This window comes from the organism of the source record quoted next, unplaced genomic scaffold (genome assembly GCF_019419815.1).
Source record: "Pyrus x bretschneideri cultivar Hongxiangsu unplaced genomic scaffold, Pyrus_bretschneideri_v1 Contig25, whole genome shotgun sequence".
Lineage (NCBI taxonomy): Eukaryota > Viridiplantae > Streptophyta > Magnoliopsida > Rosales > Rosaceae > Pyrus > Pyrus x bretschneideri.
In genome coordinates this window covers 4,795,466-4,815,778 of record NW_025999557.1, presented here as the reverse complement: position 1 = coordinate 4,815,778, position 20,313 = coordinate 4,795,466, and the positions used below count along the sequence as shown (strand labels likewise).

Genomic DNA, 20,313 nt, shown 5'->3' with positions numbered 1-20,313 from the left:
ATAGGATTCGTTTTGGAAACGTAGAATGTAAGAGAAATAAATGTTATGACTTCCCTACCAAATTAGTGGACTAGGTTTTTCTATTCCTTCGAGAAGATTTGCTGCTCAGCGCTGGAGCAACTCAATTTGTTGCAAAAGAGACTCACGCCCCTTCTGAAGTTCACGAATTTGCTCATGTAATCGATGAACCTTAGCATGTTCTTGGTTACGCCGACGCTTACCAATTGGTCTTTATCTTTTGTACGTACAAATTACAAGATAGTATGTATAAGTTGAATTGTTGAAATGACTTATTAAAAGTACAAAAAAAAAAAAAAAAAAAAATTATGCACATTTTAGAGTGCAAAAAGGAAATTCAGCCTCAACTGCGAGGAGACAGGTTGCACTGCCTTGAGACTTTTGACCAACCAACTAACATTTGTGTTTTCTACTATAAAGTATGTTCGACTCTTTTCCTTTTTAAGTCGTAATTCATTACGTGAGGATTACCATTCGATACTTATCTACAAAATTGAAAGATTTAAAATATAACAAGAAATCTTTCGCTCACGTATTAGACGAGCGCGTTTGAATGTGCTTGTAAAATGACTGAAAGCTCTATTAATGAAAATATTTTTAAAACAAATTTTTAGTAAATATGTAAGTAAATCCTGGAAAAATATTTAAAGTGCTTCCTAAAAAGAAACACATAACTAGTGCTTCTTGCAGAAAACACTTAATGTACTTTTAGAATCAAAAAACATTTTTTTCTAAAAGTGTTTTCAATAATTTTAAAAGCACATCTAAACAAATCTTACAATTTGTTTATAAAAAACAAAACCCTTATACGTAAACTGTAGTCCAAAACAAGAAAAACTCAATCTCAAATGCAAGAAGACGAAACACACTGTCAGAACCAAACGAGTTGGTGTGAATGAGAGCTTTCTTGCTCGGATTGTCATGGGGTTTTTTTTATTTTTTTTATCGATGTCGTATTCTGACTTGTCCTTTGTTAATTAGCTGTTAATGTTTTGAAGTTATTCCCTAATACGACACCTAAGTCCTTGTCAACAAAATGGACTTTTTCTTAATAGCTACGTGCAGATAACGACAAAACCCTGGTGGGTCATTCGATGCCCTACGTGTTCACATCTCCTTCATGTCTTATGTGGAAATTTTTTCAGGTTTATATTATTTCTATATTTTTTATTTTTTATTTTGTTGGTTGAAAATTTGACATGATAAGGAAAAAGATTTTCCTATTTATTGGATTTAGGAGAGCATTAATTGGTTAGGTCTTGTTACAACTTGTCACCCACATCTCAAGCAAGTTCTTGTTTTAGATCTTTCACTTTTCCTTGAGAGGAAAAATGAAAGAGTGGGTCTTTTCTTAATTTATACGTGTTATTGTTATGTATCAGCTTTATTTCGTTCTGATTTTGTTAAATATTAATGATCGTTATAACATTATTGAGCGTCGGTGATTTTTTCAATGTTCTTGGGATGTCGATGAAGATATTTGCTGTATCACCATGCCAATTGCCAAGCAAGTTCATTATTTGGATTTTCCACTTTTCTTCGAGAAGGAAAATGAAATATTGAGTTATTTTTATGACTTTATTGTTGGTAATCGTTTTAACTGTATTGGATATCAGTGATCATTTTAACTGTATTGAATGTCAATAATCATTCCAATTTTTTTGATGTTGGCGAAGATGTCGTATCACCATGACAAACAACTTCTTTATCTAGATGTTTCACTTTTCTTTGAAAGGGAAAATGCAAAATTGGTTAATTTCTAACTTTGTACGTATTGTTTTTATGTATTTGGCATTGTTTTTAGGTGTCGACGAAGATATTGTTGTATCACTGTACTAAACTTCTTTATTTAGATCTATTTTTTGGGTTGGTTACATATTTATTTAGATCTTTCAATTTTCTTCAAAAGTGAAATTGCAAAACTGGATCATTTTATATGTGTTATTCTTATGTATACGCATAGTCTTGCTCCAGCTTATTAAGTGTCAGCGATCATTTCAACTGTATTGAATGATAAAAATTGTTCTAAGATGTCGACGAAGATAATATTGTGTGTAGTTTACCAACATCATAACAAAGAGAGGGTAAGAATGAAATCAATACATTCGAATTAGTAATGAATCCAATTTCATCATAATTATAAAACTTTGGGAGATTTGTAATTTAGGAAAAGCAAAAGGGAAAAAGAGAGATTGAACCCATAAATTAAAGCATGAGAGAAACGACAATCCTTCATGTATGAAACGACAGATGACGGAATAACAATTATAATTAATTGGAATGTGCTTATCTTTTGCAATCTGATCCAGGGAATGGTATGGAGTTTCATGATTGTATGATGTCATTTTATCAACACATAAAGGTTTCATTTGCTTTCCCAATGAAAAACAGAGGAAGGGTGGAAAAGAAGAGAGCAGATAATGAGCTCATTGAAAAGAATATTTTTTTTGCGTCGGGTTGGCTCAGTTGATAAGATTCATGTCTTGTGGAATCTCATCAAAATTCGAGTTTTATTGCTTGCAGTTTTCGTTAGTGCGTGATTTATAAATTTATACGTAAATTCATACTGGTGACAGCTGACAGTTAGATGTCATACGTAACTCCTACCGGCTCGAGATTGTGGGAGTGGTCTAGCGCTGGTGATAAGAGTAACCAATCTTCCCCTAAACTTTTATGTACCTGAAAAAAAAAAAAAAGTTTATTTTGGCTGTATTGTATATTTTGTTATGATGTTAAATGTAAGACACGTCTCTATTTAACGGTCTGTTTACTTATTTGGAATGAGTAACATTATTGATGTTCCTTCGACCAAAAAAGCCCATAATTTTTCCTTATAATTTGTCAGTAGAGAAATGATTGTCACACACACTATTTTAACATTTTGCGCATCCATGTTAATTTACGTCCATTGATCTTCTTTTAATTTATTCAATCAAATTGTCAAAAATACCGAAAGATAAATGAAAAGAGAAAACAAGAGAGTGAAAATCGCTTCCCTTTGGTAACGATAACATGAAGTGCAAATAGCACTGAGCATTTTCTAAAGACCAAATGTACAATGCGGGTAAGATTTGATGCACGGAAGAACACTTTGTCAAGAATAAGAAGTTGTTACCTTCAACATTTTCATGAACACATCCAGCAACCGAAACAGGTCCGTTTACAAAGGCGTTGCGCATACAATTTAGCTGCAGCTGGATGGTCCTGCTCCTACAGGGGAAGTAGAAACAAATAATTTAACGCGCAACATCTGGAAATCGGCTTCCAAACATTATTTTGCTCTTGCTTCAGATGTAATTTGATACATATTCTACAGCCTACAGCCTTTCAAACAAGGCAAGGACTAACTCTTCACTGTCAATGTAGTTTCTAAAAGACATGAGTAGATTCAGTCACAAATACCGGAACTTTCTGATGGAAGACAGGCGGCAACCCTCTTTGAAACGTTTGAGGTCTTGGTGAGATGTATTTTGATTTCCATAGGTATTCAGCGCTTTGGTACCCTTGGTCCATGAAATAATGTACAGATTCTGCAACCCAGCACGGTCAATCAGCTGTATGTATATGTGAAACAAAAAGGAAATATAAACTGATGACAAACTGAAATAACAAAAGTTTCAAAAGCAATCATATCATTTGGCTTGATATATAGAATACGCATAAAGAAGTCGTGAGTGTCTAAAGAAATATGCAGAAGGATTAATTTCCTCATTTGGAGACGGTTACATGAGGGTCAATCATGTAATTACGGCATCCAAGGAATCATGTAATTACAGTATCCAACGATTTCAAGACGCGACAGCAGCAACATCCATAAGCTTGTTAAAGTTACCTAGCGTTAGTTGGAGGTAATGGCGTACACTTTGTTCTAATTGACTTCACTAACAGGATCTACACTTTGTTCCTTTGATGGCATCTCATGCACTAGTTATTACTGACTCAAGAAATAAGAAATTCAGGTTTAGCTGCGATGTACTGTATACACCACATCTAGGAGTGATCTCGTAGCAAGACTACTGACTACATATGCGCACACACTCACTCACTCTTTTAAGAAAACATTGTTCCACAATCAACGGAATACGGCTTACCAAGGTCAGCACATCATACTGTAAACGAAATGCACATCTAAAAAGTAATATTCTTGAATTCCAATGAATCCAAATTCAGCCAATGCCATCATAAATCAATAAGTAATCACAAAATCCACGCATAATTATCAATGAATCAGAGAGAAATTAAGTTTCTTTTCTAATATAGTCCAGTTCAACCAATGATAGATAGGCCATAAATCAGTCAACCGCATCTAATTGATTCTACAAATTGCTGGTTTATAAATAGAAGAAATTATTTCATTACTCCTAGCAATCAAGATGCGTCAGCACAAACTATTTCAATCAGATCGCACTTTGATTTCCCAAGTGTCTACTCGAAGCATGTGATCGGTAAATTCTTCCTTTCAATGATCATAGGATGCCATCAAGATCAGATCAATCTGATGGCTAGGGGATGAAAGAATAATTTTTTACAAAGAAAAACTTCTTGAGCTGATTTATGTTTTGAATGAATCCACTGTGGCACTAATCCAGACGATGCGATCAGAATACTCAGCCGCCTAGCATCTTAGAAAAGGGAAGGAGAAAGAAAGTGGACGCTGAAAGCAATAAAAAACTGTAGGATTCTTACAGTCGTATTAACAGGAAATAGTGTGCAATCATTCTGAGCAGATAAGCGTGCACATGCAACAAAAAATCTAGGCAACTACTGACTAAAGGGAAAATGAGTCATTTCCAACAAGCCACTTTCTGAGTGAAGATGTGTACCTGTAATAATGTTGAACCCCTGTTGTGTCTTATGAATTTGACGAACTATTCACAATACTCTCTGAAAGCTTTACGCAATTTCTGCCATTCAAAGATCTCTACCAAAGTGAGCTGGAGAATCATGATCAGAATGAATCCAAAGGAATTTCATATCCATGCTTCCACATTAATCCTAATACTTGTGCCACCTTATATCTTTGATCACACATTAAGTAGGCTTTGTACAGTATCACAAATGTTTTTTTGGTGCATGCAATTTTAAAATTCTCCATCTGAATAAGCACACTCTCCATTTCCTTTAAGCGCTTTTGTGATGCATACATGGCCATCTTACAATGATATAGGGATCTGCAAGTTCTCCACCTAGCAAATTCTGCATGCTTCCCAAAACTTTCAAGTCTATCCACTTCACTGCATCGGAAATAACTTGAAAGTATACATCTCATCACACCTGCAGTATGTATAGCGGTTTTGTGCTCAAATGCCTCATTTATTGACTTCTCCATTGCCTCAAAGCAACCCTCTTGAGCATAAACTCTAATCAGCATAACATTCAACCAAGGTCTATATTCATTTTCTGGAATAAGTTTCATTAGTTCGTGAATCTTTTCCACTCTGTCTGTCACAGAACTCTTGCAATATGCACAAATCATAGCTCTTATCAATGGGATTTCCTTGTTATCTATATGATGTTTTACCAACTCATATGTTTCCTCCATCTTTACCAAATTACCTGAATGAGCATACCCTCGAAGCATTAGCAAGTGAGTGCTAATATCGGGACTAACAGGACCCTCCTTCATCTTTTGGAAAGTTTGTTCCATACTATTCCACATCCAAGCTGTTATATATCCAGCAATCAAATGATTGTATGTGCTTAAATTAGGCGAGAGGCATAAATCCTTTAAACCCCGGACAGTTGCCTCCATATGGTCAACCAGCATCAAACAACCAAATGCAGAAATAAGAATGCTGTACGTTACAATAGTAGGACGGCAATCTGGTTCATTCTTGAGGTCCCAAAACAAAGACTGACATTTAGCAGTATGACCATTGAACATATAAACACTCATCAGTGCATTATAAATAGAAGTTGTCTTCATCCGCTTGTTTATAGCCTCGGTAAATAACTCAAAAGGAAAGTTCAACATTCTTCGCTTTACCTGCAATTATAATAGCCTTTGCATATTCCTCTGCGCTGATTGAAGTGCTACTAGAAACCTGCCGTCTTCTCCAACCAAAAACCTGTAACATAAGCAAAAAAGATCAAAAGAAAAATAGATAGTTAAACACCAACATTTCCTAAGCACGGTAAAAGATTAACCATCCCTTACATTCAATATTACTTGTCTGTAGTTGTTGGTTTTGATATTTTTCAAAAGACGCAAGCACATTTCACATAACCAAACCAAACCAATCCATTGTGTTTTTGTCTTTTAGATAGTCTTAAAACTCAGATTAATTCACCACGAACCCTAATCGGAATAGGCCAGTCTTTCATTTCATAACATCTGATTCCAAGTTAGTGCAACACAAGTGTGCATATTGTGAATGGCATACCGAAAATGCGTACTTTGAGCGAAATCTTTCGGAAAAAACAATGGACCCATATAGAATTACAGATACAGAATTAACAAATGCAGAACAATGGCCATTTAGTGGACTTTCATGCTGAATAATTGAACATACAACCTAGAAAAGAACACTAATTTACGAGTAGATTAATCGAAAACTCAAACTAAAACCGAAAAAGATTCAAACTTTAAAGCTGAAGTCTCAAACTTTTATATCAGAAATTACCTCCAGGGCCAAATGATGTCACGAACGCAGCTGATTCAGAAGCTCAACGACACCCTCTCCCCTTTTCCATTCACAGAGGGAGGAACATACCTTCTCTTCCAAAATTCTAACAATCTTCTCAGAATCCCCAACATTCTGAACCAGTTCGTCCCTCAACCTCGACACCGTGCGGGCCAGATCCTCCCCGGCCCTGAGATCTTGCGTCGAGGGCTTGTCGCTGAACAAGCCGATGATGCTTGAGAAAGAGATGAGCGGAGGAGAAGAAGACGGGGCGGAGGAGGAGTGGGTCTGAGCATTGACGTCGTGGGTGCGTCTGTAATTTGGGTAGTTGGTGCGGGTGAAAGTGTAGGGGGAGTGTTGTGGGGTTTTGGAGGCGGCGGCGGCGGCGACGGCGGCGGCGGATGAGGATCTGTGGTGGGAGAGGAGCTCAGATTGGGAGGCGTCGGATAGCTTCCAAACTCGCTTCATTGGTTGGTGTTGTGACTGGTGACCGTTGTATCGTCTGGGGTTTACCAAGTGTTTATCTAAGATTTAGGAATTACGGGATCCGGTGGATCTTGTCATGTCTACAACCATATTGTGCGGTGATAAATTATTTAAAATTTAAAATTATATATAAATAATATTTAACGAAAATTAACCACACGATTTATGATGAACGAATATAATCAAGAGATTCCCGAATCTTCAGAAAAAAGATTCTTCACCGTTTGTAACTATTTTGATTTCAGTTTTTATTATTTTAAAAATTAAAATTTTCGGTACATGAATCCGAAAGTTACTCTCTTAAGTTTTCAAAATTTGCGTCTCAATTTTTAGTTTTTAGTTTTTATTTGTTTTTTTAGCTTAAAAGTAGTAACAAACATTAGTTTATTTAAATAATAAAAATAAAATAATTATCAAACGATCAATAAATTAATTAGAATAATGTGCTTCTCAAATACTTTATATTATTAAAATATTTATTGGATTGTAGACAAATAATTGATGGATTAATTAAAGAGAACTAATTTCGTTAAGCTTAGTACTGGTTTGGTATAGAGGTGTTTTTATAAAAAGCAGATATAAAAAAAATTGAGCTCAAAAAGATGTTTGGTAAACACTTAAAAACAACTTATTTTCACAGTTTTGAGTAAAAAAAAAAAGCTGAAAATGTGAAGCAGCAAAAATGAACTTATTCTCACAGCATAACAAAAATAATTTTTTTCTTTCAAAACACAGCAATACCAAACCAGCCTTAACAATTAATCTATTCCTCAAAAAACGTCACTACTGAATAAGCATGCCAATTGACCTCTTATAATCTAAGAAAAGTTTGGATTTGAATTCGTTAAACTTAATACTGTTCTTACAAATTGACTTTGTCTATGTATGCATATTTTTGTATCACGTTTCAGTTTTGCATACGACAATATACAAAACGTGATAGAAAAATATCGTTTTTGGTTCACACAATTTTAGTAAATGAAGTGTTGGAGATTTTTCCGCGCATTTAACACATCAATGCGATATTCCAATAAATCTTATAACATGTATATTAACTTACCAAACACTGTACCCACGATTTTTGATACATCGGCATGTAGTCACACGGCGGGATCCTCTTCGGATCTCTTCTACCAAATCCACCAATTCAGACCATGAAAATTTAATCAAACGGCTAAAAACAGAGATCTCCTTTAAAAGTTATAATAACTTTAACCGTTTGATCAAATTTCAAGGATTCTGATTAATGAATTTGGTAGAAGGAATCGGGAGATGATCCCTTTCCATAGTCACACTTATAATAACATTACATGCCGATATTAGAGTTTAAAAAAGTCTGAAAGATGATATAGGATCAATGTTTAAATATTCATGAAAATATTGATATTTCCATTGAAATATTCGAATAATCAATAAGAAAAGGGGATGAAATGCAAATTTGGTCTTATATCGGCAAGAGATAGAAAAATCAATGAATATAGACGATATTTATCGATTCATTATAGAGATTTTTTAGAAATCAATTGTAGATTTCAAACTTCCGAATTTTTTGAGAATTTTTTTTTTAATTTTAACTAAATCTGAATGAGTTGATATAAACACTCTGTTACAAATTTTTATAATTTCCGTCAAATACAATCGATATTGATATTCTTCCATATTTTAATAAGTCTGTACATTTCCAACTAGAAGATAGGGATAGGCACATGGCCAACAAGGCCCCCAAAGCTACAAAAGATCTCACAAAAAGAGAAAAAGAAATGAAAAAGAATGAATGAAAGCATCTGAGGCGGCCACGTGGGCCGTCATTCCGTCAGCGACTCTGCGGAGGCGAAGGAGGCGGTGAGTTCTGCAGTCGGTGTCATCCTAATCGACCAAACCCAACTCCGAAGGAAGTCTCCAATCTCCATCCATGAATCCAATTATTTCACAAACTCCATTAATCCATACGTTATGTGGTAATAATCTGTACTACTGATACTATTAATCCTGATTATCCATTAATCCACCTCCCTCTGCTTGCTTAACCAAAAACCCAACATAAAGTCCCCATCCTTGTACCCAGTTCATCACTCTTTCCACCCAAAAGAGGTAAGCAAGAGTTTCTCTCTCCTCTCTTTTGTTCCTTTGATTTTGTTTACTGGCAATTGGTTCTTACTTCTTAATCCTCGAAAACCATTTAGTTTAATTTGTAGTCCGAGGATGACAGTGTTGTTGAATTTAAGGTTGTTGGGTTGGGAGCTTGTTCTTGTATTTGCAGAATTTCCCAAAAAAGTTAGCAGCTTGAGGTGCATGATAGAAAATATTTAGGACATATGTAGTTGATGGAATGGAAAATCTAGCAACTTGGTTGTTCTTATGTTACTTTTGCTGTTTTTTTATGGCTTAAATTTGTGGGATTGTGACATGATTGGGAAGCATTTTTAAGGTTCAGCTACGTTGTAAGTGTTTGTAATATATATATATATATATATATATATATATGTATATTATTTGCAGGATTGACATTTGCTGTTTTTATGTTACATACATTTGTTGTTTTTAATGACTGAAGATGTATGATAATGTTGTTACAGGCGCCGCAGCCGCGGTTGATGGATGAATTTGATGAGATGGGATTTTCACTCAGTAGATTGACACTAGAATCTGACCATTTTGATCATGGAAATGCTGCCCTCCATCCCAACAAACCATTGCATAATCTAGAGCATGAAGTAGCCCAGCTCACAAAGTTGAGATCAAATCCCAATGAGCGGCTTACCCGAATTGGACCTAGAAGGCAGGACTTACCCATTTCCACTGTCAGGATGCTGGCTGGTCGGGAGGGTAATTATTCGGGAAGAGGGGGAAGGTTCTCATCCGCAGATCTTTGCCATGTTCTAAGTAGATATTTGCCGGTCAATGGTCCTTGGCTTGTCGACCGAATGTCTAGCCGAGCTTATGTATCTCAGTTTTCGGCAAATGGATCTCTTTTCATTGCTGGGTTTCAGGTAACATGTTTATTGCTCACACTCGATACTAAAGTTGGCAAATTGAGAACAAGATGACCTCTATTCTTTATTGAGTTCATCTACCAAAAGAAATCAAAAGATAGTGGCGTTGTTTCTTCAGTTACGAAGCTGAAAGATTTTTGAACTTGGAAATATGTAAATTTCAAATACAGGGGTTGTCGATGATACGATGGGCTTGACTTTTAGTTATTGTTCAAATGTTCGTTGCAGGATAGCCATATTAGAATATACAATGTGGATAGAGGGTGGAAAGTCCAGAAGAACATCCATGTGAAAAGTATGCGGTGGACTGTCACTGATACGTCTCTTTCCCCGGATCAACGCCATCTTGTGAGGCCCTGTATATTGTTATCTTAATTTCATGAAAAATTAGTCCCTTGGCCTTCGATATGAACCTAGAAATCATGATCAATGAAATAATGGTGTAAGGAAGGATATCAAAGTACTATATATGCATATCAAGCACTAAATGTATGGAAATAGGAAACTATTAATAATCTCTCAAAACACCCAGAGGTTTACATAGCAATGTCTCTCAAAAATCTAATCTTTATTTAATTTGTGTTCCGCAATTTCAGGTTTATGCGAGTATGTCCCCTATTGTTCATATGGTAGATGTGGGATCTTCTGAAACGGAGTCTCATGCAAATATAACGGTATACAAATGTGCTTTCTTATGTTTTTCGAATTTTCTAGAGTTTGCATTTTCAACAATTTTCTTGTCTTCTACAGTTCTACTTGTTAGAAACACTCAGGGAAGATGCTGGTCATTTTGAATAAAATAACTAATATATAAATGGTGAGTGTTTTAATTTCTTGCAGCTTTAGGTAAAGGATCCTAGGCTTCCAGGGCTTGCGAAAAGTATACCTGTATTGATAGATAACACTACAGAAATCACTTGGTCACATAACCATATGATTGGATGATTGTCGTACTTACATAGTCATCTTATTTCGGATAGGAGAAAAGGAAACATATAATGAAATAAATAGGATAATGGTGTTGTTTTCAGCGGAATCAACATATCCTAGACTAGAGAATGAAGGAAATAAAGTAAGTAATGGTGAATATCTTTTGAACTCAGCAAGAAAAATATCAGTCTTCATTGCTTTATATGATATTACTTGAGATTCCATCTCTTTACAGGAAAGCAAATGATAAATTGTAGATATTGGGTTTGCAAACTTTCTTCTGAAACTGGGATTTAGTTTTGCTTTGACAATAAGTTTGCTGACATTCAGGGAATGATTTTATATGCAGGAAATCCACGAGGGTTTGGATTTTTCCTCTGGTGATGATGATGGAGGGTACTCATTTGGTATTTTCTCCATAAAATTCTCAACAGATGGGCATGAACTTGTTGCTGGAAGTAGTGATGATTCTATATATGTTTATGATCTTGAAGCCAATAAGCTCTCCCTTCGGATTCCGGCACACTCGGTATAAGCATTTCTGAACGCTTTAATGATTCTATCTTTTTGTTTTTTATTTCATCTATTGATTGTCCTTATTCTTCAATATTGTCGTTTTCTTTTACTGTTTTCCTTGTCATATTGAAGAATACTGAAGTGTAATGTGGTGACTGCTCTTTGAATGAGAGTGGAACCTTAGAGGTTGGAAATTTAAATGGTGCTTTATTTTGCAGTATGATGTGAACACCGTATGCTTTGCCGATGAAAGTGGCCATCTTATTTATTCTGGGAGTGATGATACTCTCTGTAAGGTAAACTTGTCGTCCATGTTACTTCTAGTTTTGAGTTTCCCGTTGTCCATAACTACGTCTGAGAGTGATGATACTCTCTGTTAGGTAAAATTTCTGTCATTATTTGATTCACATGAGATGCATCTGGAAACTCATATAAGGTGTGGCTTTGTGCAGGTGTGGGACAGACGTTGCCTTCAAACCACAGGGAAGCCAGCAGGAGTCTTGACAGGACACCTAGAAGGTATTGCATTCATTGACAGCAAGGGAGATGGTCGTTATTTCATTTCGAATGGTAAAGATCAGACCATTAAACTTTGGGATATCAGGAAAATGTCTTCTAGTCCCACTCGGTATGTTAACATCCTAGCTTCCCATGGTTCCCTTGGAATCTTATGAATTTAATGTTTCTACTATTTAATCATGGTCGGTGAACACTATGATATTGCAAGTGGCTTGTAGCTCGGTTAAGAGCATTCGCGCATGCATTTGAGGTCCCATGTTTGAATCCCCTTCCCCATAGTTTAGTGTAGATTGTCCTATCGTTTATCCCAAAAAAAAGTGAATGCTGATATTAATCCTGTTATAAACATCAAAATATCATCTTTTCATTCAAGATCAGGATAGTTTGGAAGGGCTTCGTTGTATAACTCTAAATTATTTTATTCGGGCCATGAAAGTTTGGTCGCTTGAAATTTCGTTATTTTGCTACTGCTAGAGAATAACAATCCTTCAATTTGTTCCAGCACTCCAGGGCTTAGGATTTCTGAGTGGGATTACAGATGGATGGACTACCCATCTCAGGCAAAAGGTATGAAACACCCCTCTGATCAATCAGTAGCTACGTATAGAGGACATTCAGTCTTGCGCACGCTTATTCGCTGCTACTTTTCTCCGGCATATAGGTAAGCGTTAGTAATAATTTTTTTGTTCATATTCCTCTAGAGGTCTAGACTCTGTTTTCAGATCCTAGTGAAGTTTTTATGTTCAAATGTAGTGTTCAACTGCTTTCGACTCAATTAAATTTCGGTACAAGTTTCTTACCCATTTGCAGTACTGTCATTTGTTCGAGACTGTTGACATATTTCATCTACCCTAAATTTGCAGCACCGGTCAGAAGTACATCTACACGGGGTCTCATAACTCTTACGTGTATATATATGATTTGGTATGTGCTGTACATTTTATTCTCTCTGCTAGGATTTCATTCCGTAGTTTAGGGTAAATTTCGGGTAAATCTCTGTAGGTGACTGGAGCCCAAGTTGCAACACTCAAGCATCATAAAGCACCTGTAAGAGATTGTAGCTGGCACCCCTATTACCCGATGCTTGTAAGCTCTTCTTGGGACGGGGAAGTTGTTAAATGGGAATTCCCCGGGAATGAAGAAGCGCCGGCGCCTTTCCCCCGAAAGAGAGTCTGGAGGAGACATTTTTCTTGAACAAACTGAACGGAGTTTCACACGATCCGGTGAATGTATGTGCAGTGGATGCGTGCATTAACAATTGCATTCACCAAATTCAGTTTTACATAAATAAATAGCCATGTACGTGCTAACTATGATATATCGATCTTCCAAACCATTCCTATTTGTACTGGTTCATGTTTTTTCGTTTGGTTACTTTCGAGTGCTCCCAGAATTTTGATCACATTACTGCAGTGGACCGGAAATTTTGAGTTTGATTCTTGTAACTCGAAACCAAATTCATTCAATGAGCCGGAAATTTGAGTTCAATTCGAGCCCAAGTTGCTAAATCTATTGAACTCACACCGCTATCAACGGTGTTATAGAAATAAATCTCGGGAAGTCAAATTTACGTAAACTACTGCGAACATGAGAAACAATAGCAATAGAAAATAAAATTAAAGTAATTTAAGAATTTTCATGCAACTAAATATTTACGTTAAACCGTATTTTAAGTCGGTCAAATATGTTTAGGGGAAAAACCTTAATAGGGAAAGTGGACCCCTTTCTTGGTTTCACTTTCACTCAAAAACTCTGTATATTATGGTTAATCCGGCTTCGTTCGTGTTGACGTGACAACTTCTTAGTAACTTGTCTTACATATCTGATCACGTGACGCCCCTACTGAAGTTTCTCTTCATTTTTATAGGAAAACTTTAAAATACATGTTAAGGTGTGATTCATCTATTATATTGTCACCGTGACGTCTTGCGTGCAGGGACTAGGGACTAAAGAAATTGGGTTAGTTTGACCTGCAGTGTGGCAAAAGACGTGGTAACCAAAACCCTAGAGACCAAGAAGAAGAGACAACAAATGAGTCAATTGGTTTTCTTTTTCTTTTAGTTGAAGTGTCATTACCTTGTTGTAGCTTGTGTTGCCTGCTAGCTTTGTTCTTCTCCTTTCATGTGCTCCCTCTCTCCCTCTCTCCTCTCTGTAGTTTTTGTCGATCCAACTCCCACCTAATCCCAGCTACCTTCATATGTCCTCTCCCATGGCTTACATAAGAAAGAAGGGCAATATTATATAGCTTTCAAGAGGAAAAATACAACTAGACTCTCTAGGTTGAACTAAATATTCCCTTGTTCTACTATTTTAACGTGTTCATTTTGCGACTTGTGAGCCTATATCCACGATTGCCACGAGATTCTTGCATAAAACTAGATATTTCTCTTCTTTTTCTTTTTTTTCTACCTGTTCTTATAGCACTAATCATGTGGCTAAGTCGTGTATAGCGCCCACTCATCAACACCGTACATGAAAAAATAATATATTATCCTGTAGAACTGATCACGTGATGAATGTCATAGGAAGAGACATATATATCTCCGGAAAGGGCCATGTCTTTCTCTATCACCACCCACCATTATAAGTGTTAAAAACAAGTCGTCTTATATTTTATATTGAATTGCATATATGCAATATGCAATACAAGTATCATACAGATTCGACGTGAAGATTAAAGTGTCAGCTGTCGACTATCTGATTGCAGCGTAAGATAAACTATTGTTATATGATGGAGTGAATAAAGCATCAGGTTCCCAAAGTGTGAAATAATGAGCGGCTGTTGAAGCAAGTGCATGATGAATAATGTAATGTTGCTTCACATTTCTTGCAACTAACCATGCAGCTGGCTCCAATCATGAAGAGTGTAATTTGGTCTGAAGCCCGTGCATGGCAAAAGCTGAAAAGCAGAAGCACCCCACACGCAGTGCTTCTGTGCTTCTCTATCTTCTTCTATCAGAAAGAAAGCAAATGAAGAGGAGGCTGATCATCAAAACAATCACAACTCGAAAAAATTTCAATGTGACTGTCACATCTCGAAGTTTGTAAAACAAACTTAGGGAGGGCTTTGTGATCAAGGTTGGGACATGAGGTTTGCATAATATTACCCAATTTCGTCAATCTCCCTACCCAATTTTTCGTTCTCATCAACTTTGTCATTTAGCAATTTATTAATCCTAAAAATTAAGGTCGTCTCCAACCGATGGTTAGCAAGAGAGTTCGTTTTAACTTTCTGGCCTTCCAAGATATTAATATTTTAATGAACAGTATAGAGCTATATTTGCCTCCGTTTCCAACCGAGGGCCAAAGGATCATACGATTCGTTTTAGCCTTGTCACAAAAAACCGTCTCCAACCGAGGGCCAAAAGGTCATAAGGCCAAACATAATTTATTATTTAAATTTAAAAACTACAACAACTTAAATTCAAATCCAACAACTTAAATTTAAAAACTACAACGATAACTGGCCCAAAAAAACCAAAAAAAATTAGAACTTAAATTTAATGAATGGTTTAGGTATTTATAAGGGAAAAAATTAGAATTTTTAAGAATTAAAAAAAAAAAAATTGGCCCAAAAAACCAAAAAAAATTAATATATATTTGAATACAATGGCTAGCTGACTAGCCATTGTATTAAAAAAAAAATTTAAGCAATCCTGTCGGTTATAACCGACAGGATTGCTCTATTTTCTGGCCAGCCCTCTAGCCCTCTCCGATTCTGTGGGGCCCTCTTAGATTTCACAGCCTTCTAGCATAGCCCTCGGTTGGAGACGGTTTTTCAGGTGCTTTTCGACCCTCTGGTCATCTGGATCCTTCGGTTGGAGATAACCTAATCATTCAGAATTCAAACCGAGCAACTGCACGTAACGATTTGTCTAGCAGCACACAACCTTCACTTTATTCCAAAAAAACTTCAGTTTAACGATTTGTCTATCGATGCACAGTCTCTACACACCACGAAATATTCATGTTCATACCAAAAAATTCTTTATATTTAATAACAAAATAGTGGAGCATGAATTTCCCCTACATAGTTACACTATTTCTGACTATCCACAATCTTTTCATTATTCATATTGCACCCCAAAATAAATAAATGAATCCTAAAATAACCCCCAGCCCACAAAATGTAACAAAATATTAATTCTCCTTTTACGAAAAATAAATAAAAAATAAACCCCATCCGAATTTCCTAATTTACCCTCTCCACTCGTTACACTGCGCCATCGGCCGAGTCTTCTGGTTCCCAGCCTTGAGCGGGCACGGCGTCTGTACTGGCGGGACCATGCAATTATACTGCAGACACAGCGAGCTGCTCACCGGAATCTCAGCCGTCGGATTGATCTGAATCCCCGTCAGAAAGTTGTGCTGTAAATACAGTATCTGAATGTTCGCCGCCAGTAGCCGGTCCACGAAGCTACCCGGAACCTGACCCATGAACCGGTTGTTGTTCAAGTAGAGGCTCTGTACGGTCGAGAACAACGGCGAGATTTCACCGGATAGCCGATTGTAGCTGAGATCAACGGTAGCGATTGAAACTTGATTCTCCGGTTGGATCCGACCCGAAAACAAGTTTCTCTGCAGTTGGAGGTTTGTGATTGGGAACGTGAAGATCCGACCAGGAATCGTACCAGTGAACTGGTTCATGCTAAGGTCGAGGTACTTGAGCTGGTCGAGCCGGTTCAGGAGTCGGTCGACCGGACCGGAGAGCCGGTTCCAGGAGAGAGAGAGGTATTGGAGAGATGGAGGGAGGGAGTCGGGAGCGAGCGAACCGGAGAGGTCGTTGTGCTTTAAGTCGAGCCGGGTCAGGGTTTGGGAGGTGAACGGAGGGAGAGAACCAGAGAGGCGGTTGTGGCAGAGCATCAGGTTGGAGAGCTCCGGGAGGGATGCGACGGAGGTGGGGATTGCTCCGGCGAAGAGGTTGTAGCTGAGGTCGAGCGTTCTGAGGTTGCTGAGCTGGCCCAGACTGGCCGGAATCTGACCGGAGATGAAGTTGCGGCTGACGGCGAGGAACCGGAGGCTCTTCAGCTGGGAGATTGACTGGGGTAGAGCGCCGAAGATCCGACCCGGAACGATTGATAGCTCGGCGAGTGCAGAAAGCCTGCCGATTGCCGGGTCGAGCCGACCCGTCAGACCCGGCGCACCGGCTCTTGGGTCTCCGAGATTGAGGGAAATAACCTTGTCGGAGTCGCAGTAGACGCCGGCGAAGTTGCAGGGGTCGGAGGTGAAGTCCCAGGAGGAGAAGTAATTTGATCCCGGCATGTCTTCCAGCGACTTCCGAATCGATTGCAGAGCCAGGAAATCAACCGGGTCGAGAATGGCGACGGCGACAGGAATGGGAATGGGATTCCATTGAATCAAACAGAGGAAGAACACAATGCACACAAACCCATTACTCCTCTGCTTTTCCGCCATTGGAAGCAAGCTCTGACACTCTGTGAGTGAAAGAAATGGATTTGGCGGTATGGTTTTATAGCGGGGAGGAAGAAAGTGCTTCTGGTGGGGAAGAAAAGCGCTTTTCCGTGAGAGGAGGCTACAGATTTCTCGTGGGAAAGGGGAAATCACAGAGAGGTGATAACTTTAATGGTGGGAAACATTAAGCATCCAGAAAAAAAAAGATGGTGGCTTGGAGAAGAAGGCAATCGATTGAATCTTGTATTGTAATTCTACTCGAGCTCAGATTTCATCCAAAGATTTCTGCTTTTTTCTGATTATTTTTGGGGTTTTGGCTTCTCAGAGAAGACGCATTCACTCACTCTGCTGCTATACTGTAAACAGAGCCACTGAAGGAGTTATTCAATTTTTATTTTTATTATTATTAATGTTACTGTTTTTCTTTCTTTATTGGGCGTTGGATTCGGGGTCAAACGGCTGTCCGAGCCTACGTGGAAGGCGAGGCCTCAGGTTCGGGATCCAGTTTGGCGCACTATGGAGGCGGGGATCACGTGACATTGCGGTTTAACATCCAACATGATCCTCACTGAACCTTTTGGTGAGAGCTTGGAGGTTTGTAAATTATGTATGTTTATCGTATATAATGTGATCAGTTTTAATTAAGTACGGTTTGTATTTAATTTTAAATAAAAAATTTTAAAATAATTTCTGACCGTACGATGTACGATTAATGTACACGATTTATGGATTCCCTAATCCTCGTGAAGAGGATCCAGCTTCATTTAACATGAGATTTTTTATCCGACGTGGAACTTGGAAGGCTGAAAAATGATCGCTGGATCATTTTTCTAGGGATCTTAAGAATTCCGTCATCGTGACTGTTCATCCCATATCATGCGATCAGTTTTCATTAGGTATTATTTATATTTAATTTTAAATTTTAAAATAATTTCTGACCGTAAAATATAAAATAAATAATCACGATCACGAAATTTCTAGAATTCCCAGGCAAGGATCCTTTTCCGCTAATTGTCAGCAGGGTTTGGTCCTTCTACATACAAGAAAAGGGCTTGGATTCCCACTCACAAAGGAGAATATTGTAATTTACTTTTTGTTTATAATACTTTCATGCGTTTTTACTAGGAAATGAATAGGTATGTGGCGTGTCATAATCGATAATCTAATTTTTTTTTTTTGGTTGAATCATATTTTAATTCGTAGGCAGATTGATTTGGGGTAGTTATATCGACTTATACTCCTTTATTATGTCTTTAATTTTTTTACTTTTTCTAATTCACGACAGTTCTCAAATAAGTAAATATGTCGTTAGAGCATCTTCAAAAGAGATATCAAATATAATATGTCAAAATTTTATTTGATCGCTGATGTGTCAAATTGAAAAATTCAATTAAATATATTTGATTCCTTCTTTATTTGTTGTAAAAAGAAAGGCAGATAGAAAACAATGAGTCAAATGACTCGCATGCCACATCATATATGGCATATCCATTGGAGAACACCTAAATGTCTTTCAATCCTATTTAACATATTTGGCATCTCCTTTGAAGATGATGTTAGAAATTACAATTACGCTACCAAAAAATTGCTCATAAAATATAATTGAGGTTTTTCCACTTGGGGAAGTGTTTTGGGAAAGAAAAAACTTTCACTAATGAATACTTAGATTTGATTTGGGATTTTGGAGTGTACATAAAAGCTCACAAAAGATCAAAGTTCCACAATAATAAGGAGAAATTTTCGGAACACAACCTAGTACACTAAGTATCATAATACAGATGCTTAAAAACTTTTTTTTTGTGTTCAACCACTTGTGTTATGATACTTGATGCATCGAACTTATTCTCGGCACATTGAAATCTCTCTCCACTAACAAGAGTTTATTACGGTGGTATGGGCAGAACTTACACTTTCTATTAATTTTTTTGTTACTTTTCTATTTATGTAGGCTGTCAAATGTTCTTCAAAACTTTAAATTCTTAGCTAATTTGTTAGAATTGCTCTCAACACCCACTCTTTTCAATTAATTAATATCCTACCAAAATCTTTTATGAAGTTGCATAATTGCCTTCACCTCTCAATTCAATTGTACAAAGAAATTATAACAAATTTAAAAGGAGAAATGCTAGGAAGACTCTTAAAAATGAAAAATTTCATAGACTCTCTGTCACCTCACGTTTTTAGCTTAATATTTCATAATGTTGGTACATAAATTGGCGTTAAAATGTAAGGTGACAGAACGTTCATAAAGAGAGTCTCACTTTGAAATTGAATGAGTCTCTTTAGCGTAGAAAAATGGCATTCATTCTTGAAACTTGCTCGCCATTTCGTTGGATGTTGGGAGTATTGGAGTATCCAACGAAAGATGGTAAAACAAAAGTTACTAACTTCTTGTCCACTCCTCCGTTTTGGTCCTTACTTGGTTTCACAAACTGCCTGGCTGGAGTAAAAACGTTTACCAAGAAATAAAAAATCATATTGGGTGATTACTTTAAATTATTACAAGATGGAATATATAACAATGCTCGACACTTTACGTGTATAAAAAGTCATTTATTCTTATAAGAGATTATTATCTTGTACGCATCTTTAATGCATTGTTATAGTTTTTTAATAAATAATATCTTTGATAATTTGCTAATGAAAATAATGATTACAAAGTACAAACTTGTCAAACTATAATTTGCAGTGAGTCGAAAACAATCGATGTTCACAAAATTACATGAGCAAATAGCGTGGGTGTGTACAAATATGTACCAATGTGGATGGTATTATTATGGAAGCATAAATTTGGTAGGTAATGTTGAGCAGGAAGC

General features: G+C 36.9%; 2 protein-coding genes and 1 pseudogene across 2 annotated transcripts; 1 reads left to right on the top strand and 2 right to left on the bottom strand.

The window, feature by feature from the left end:
• Positions 1-2,997: 2,997 nt before the first annotated feature.
• On the bottom strand, positions 2,998-7,152 carry LOC125478505 (annotated as a pseudogene).
• Positions 7,153-8,888: 1,736 nt separating this feature from the next.
• Positions 8,889-13,429, top strand: LOC103931519 (LEC14B protein-like). The gene is made up of 10 exons (XM_048586951.1): positions 8,889-9,218; positions 9,704-10,117; positions 10,349-10,468; positions 10,717-10,794; positions 11,400-11,579; positions 11,785-11,862; positions 12,019-12,194; positions 12,588-12,746; positions 12,949-13,009; positions 13,088-13,429. The coding sequence occupies exons 2-10, from the start codon at positions 9,722-9,724 to the stop codon at positions 13,277-13,279; spliced, it is 1,440 nt and encodes a 479-aa protein (XP_048442908.1). The 5' UTR covers positions 8,889-9,218; positions 9,704-9,721; the 3' UTR covers positions 13,280-13,429.
• Positions 13,430-16,061: 2,632 nt separating this feature from the next.
• LOC125478506 (LRR receptor-like serine/threonine-protein kinase ER1) lies at positions 16,062-17,758 on the bottom strand. The gene has a single exon (XM_048586690.1). It carries the CDS (start codon positions 17,498-17,500, stop codon positions 16,283-16,285), a length of 1,218 nt encoding a protein of 405 aa, XP_048442647.1. The 5' UTR covers positions 17,501-17,758; the 3' UTR covers positions 16,062-16,282.
• Positions 17,759-20,313: the final 2,555 nt, after the last annotated feature.

What these genes read in the sequence shown, in the direction of transcription:
- LOC103931519 (XM_048586951.1), top strand. Translation starts at nt 9,722, where the DNA reads ATGGATGAATTTGATGAGATGGGATTTTCACTCAGTAGATTGACACTA. An exon ending in TACTTTTCTCCGGCATATAG is followed by an intron (nt 12,747 to 12,948) that starts GTAAGCGTTAGT and finishes CTAAATTTGCAG; the next exon opens with CACCGGTCAGAAGTACATCT. An exon ending in ACGTGTATATATATGATTTG is followed by an intron (nt 13,010 to 13,087) that starts GTATGTGCTGTA and finishes AAATCTCTGTAG; the next exon opens with GTGACTGGAGCCCAAGTTGC.
- LOC125478506 (XM_048586690.1), bottom strand. Translation starts at nt 17,500, where the DNA reads ATGGCGGAAAAGCAGAGGAGTAATGGGTTTGTGTGCATTGTGTTCTTC.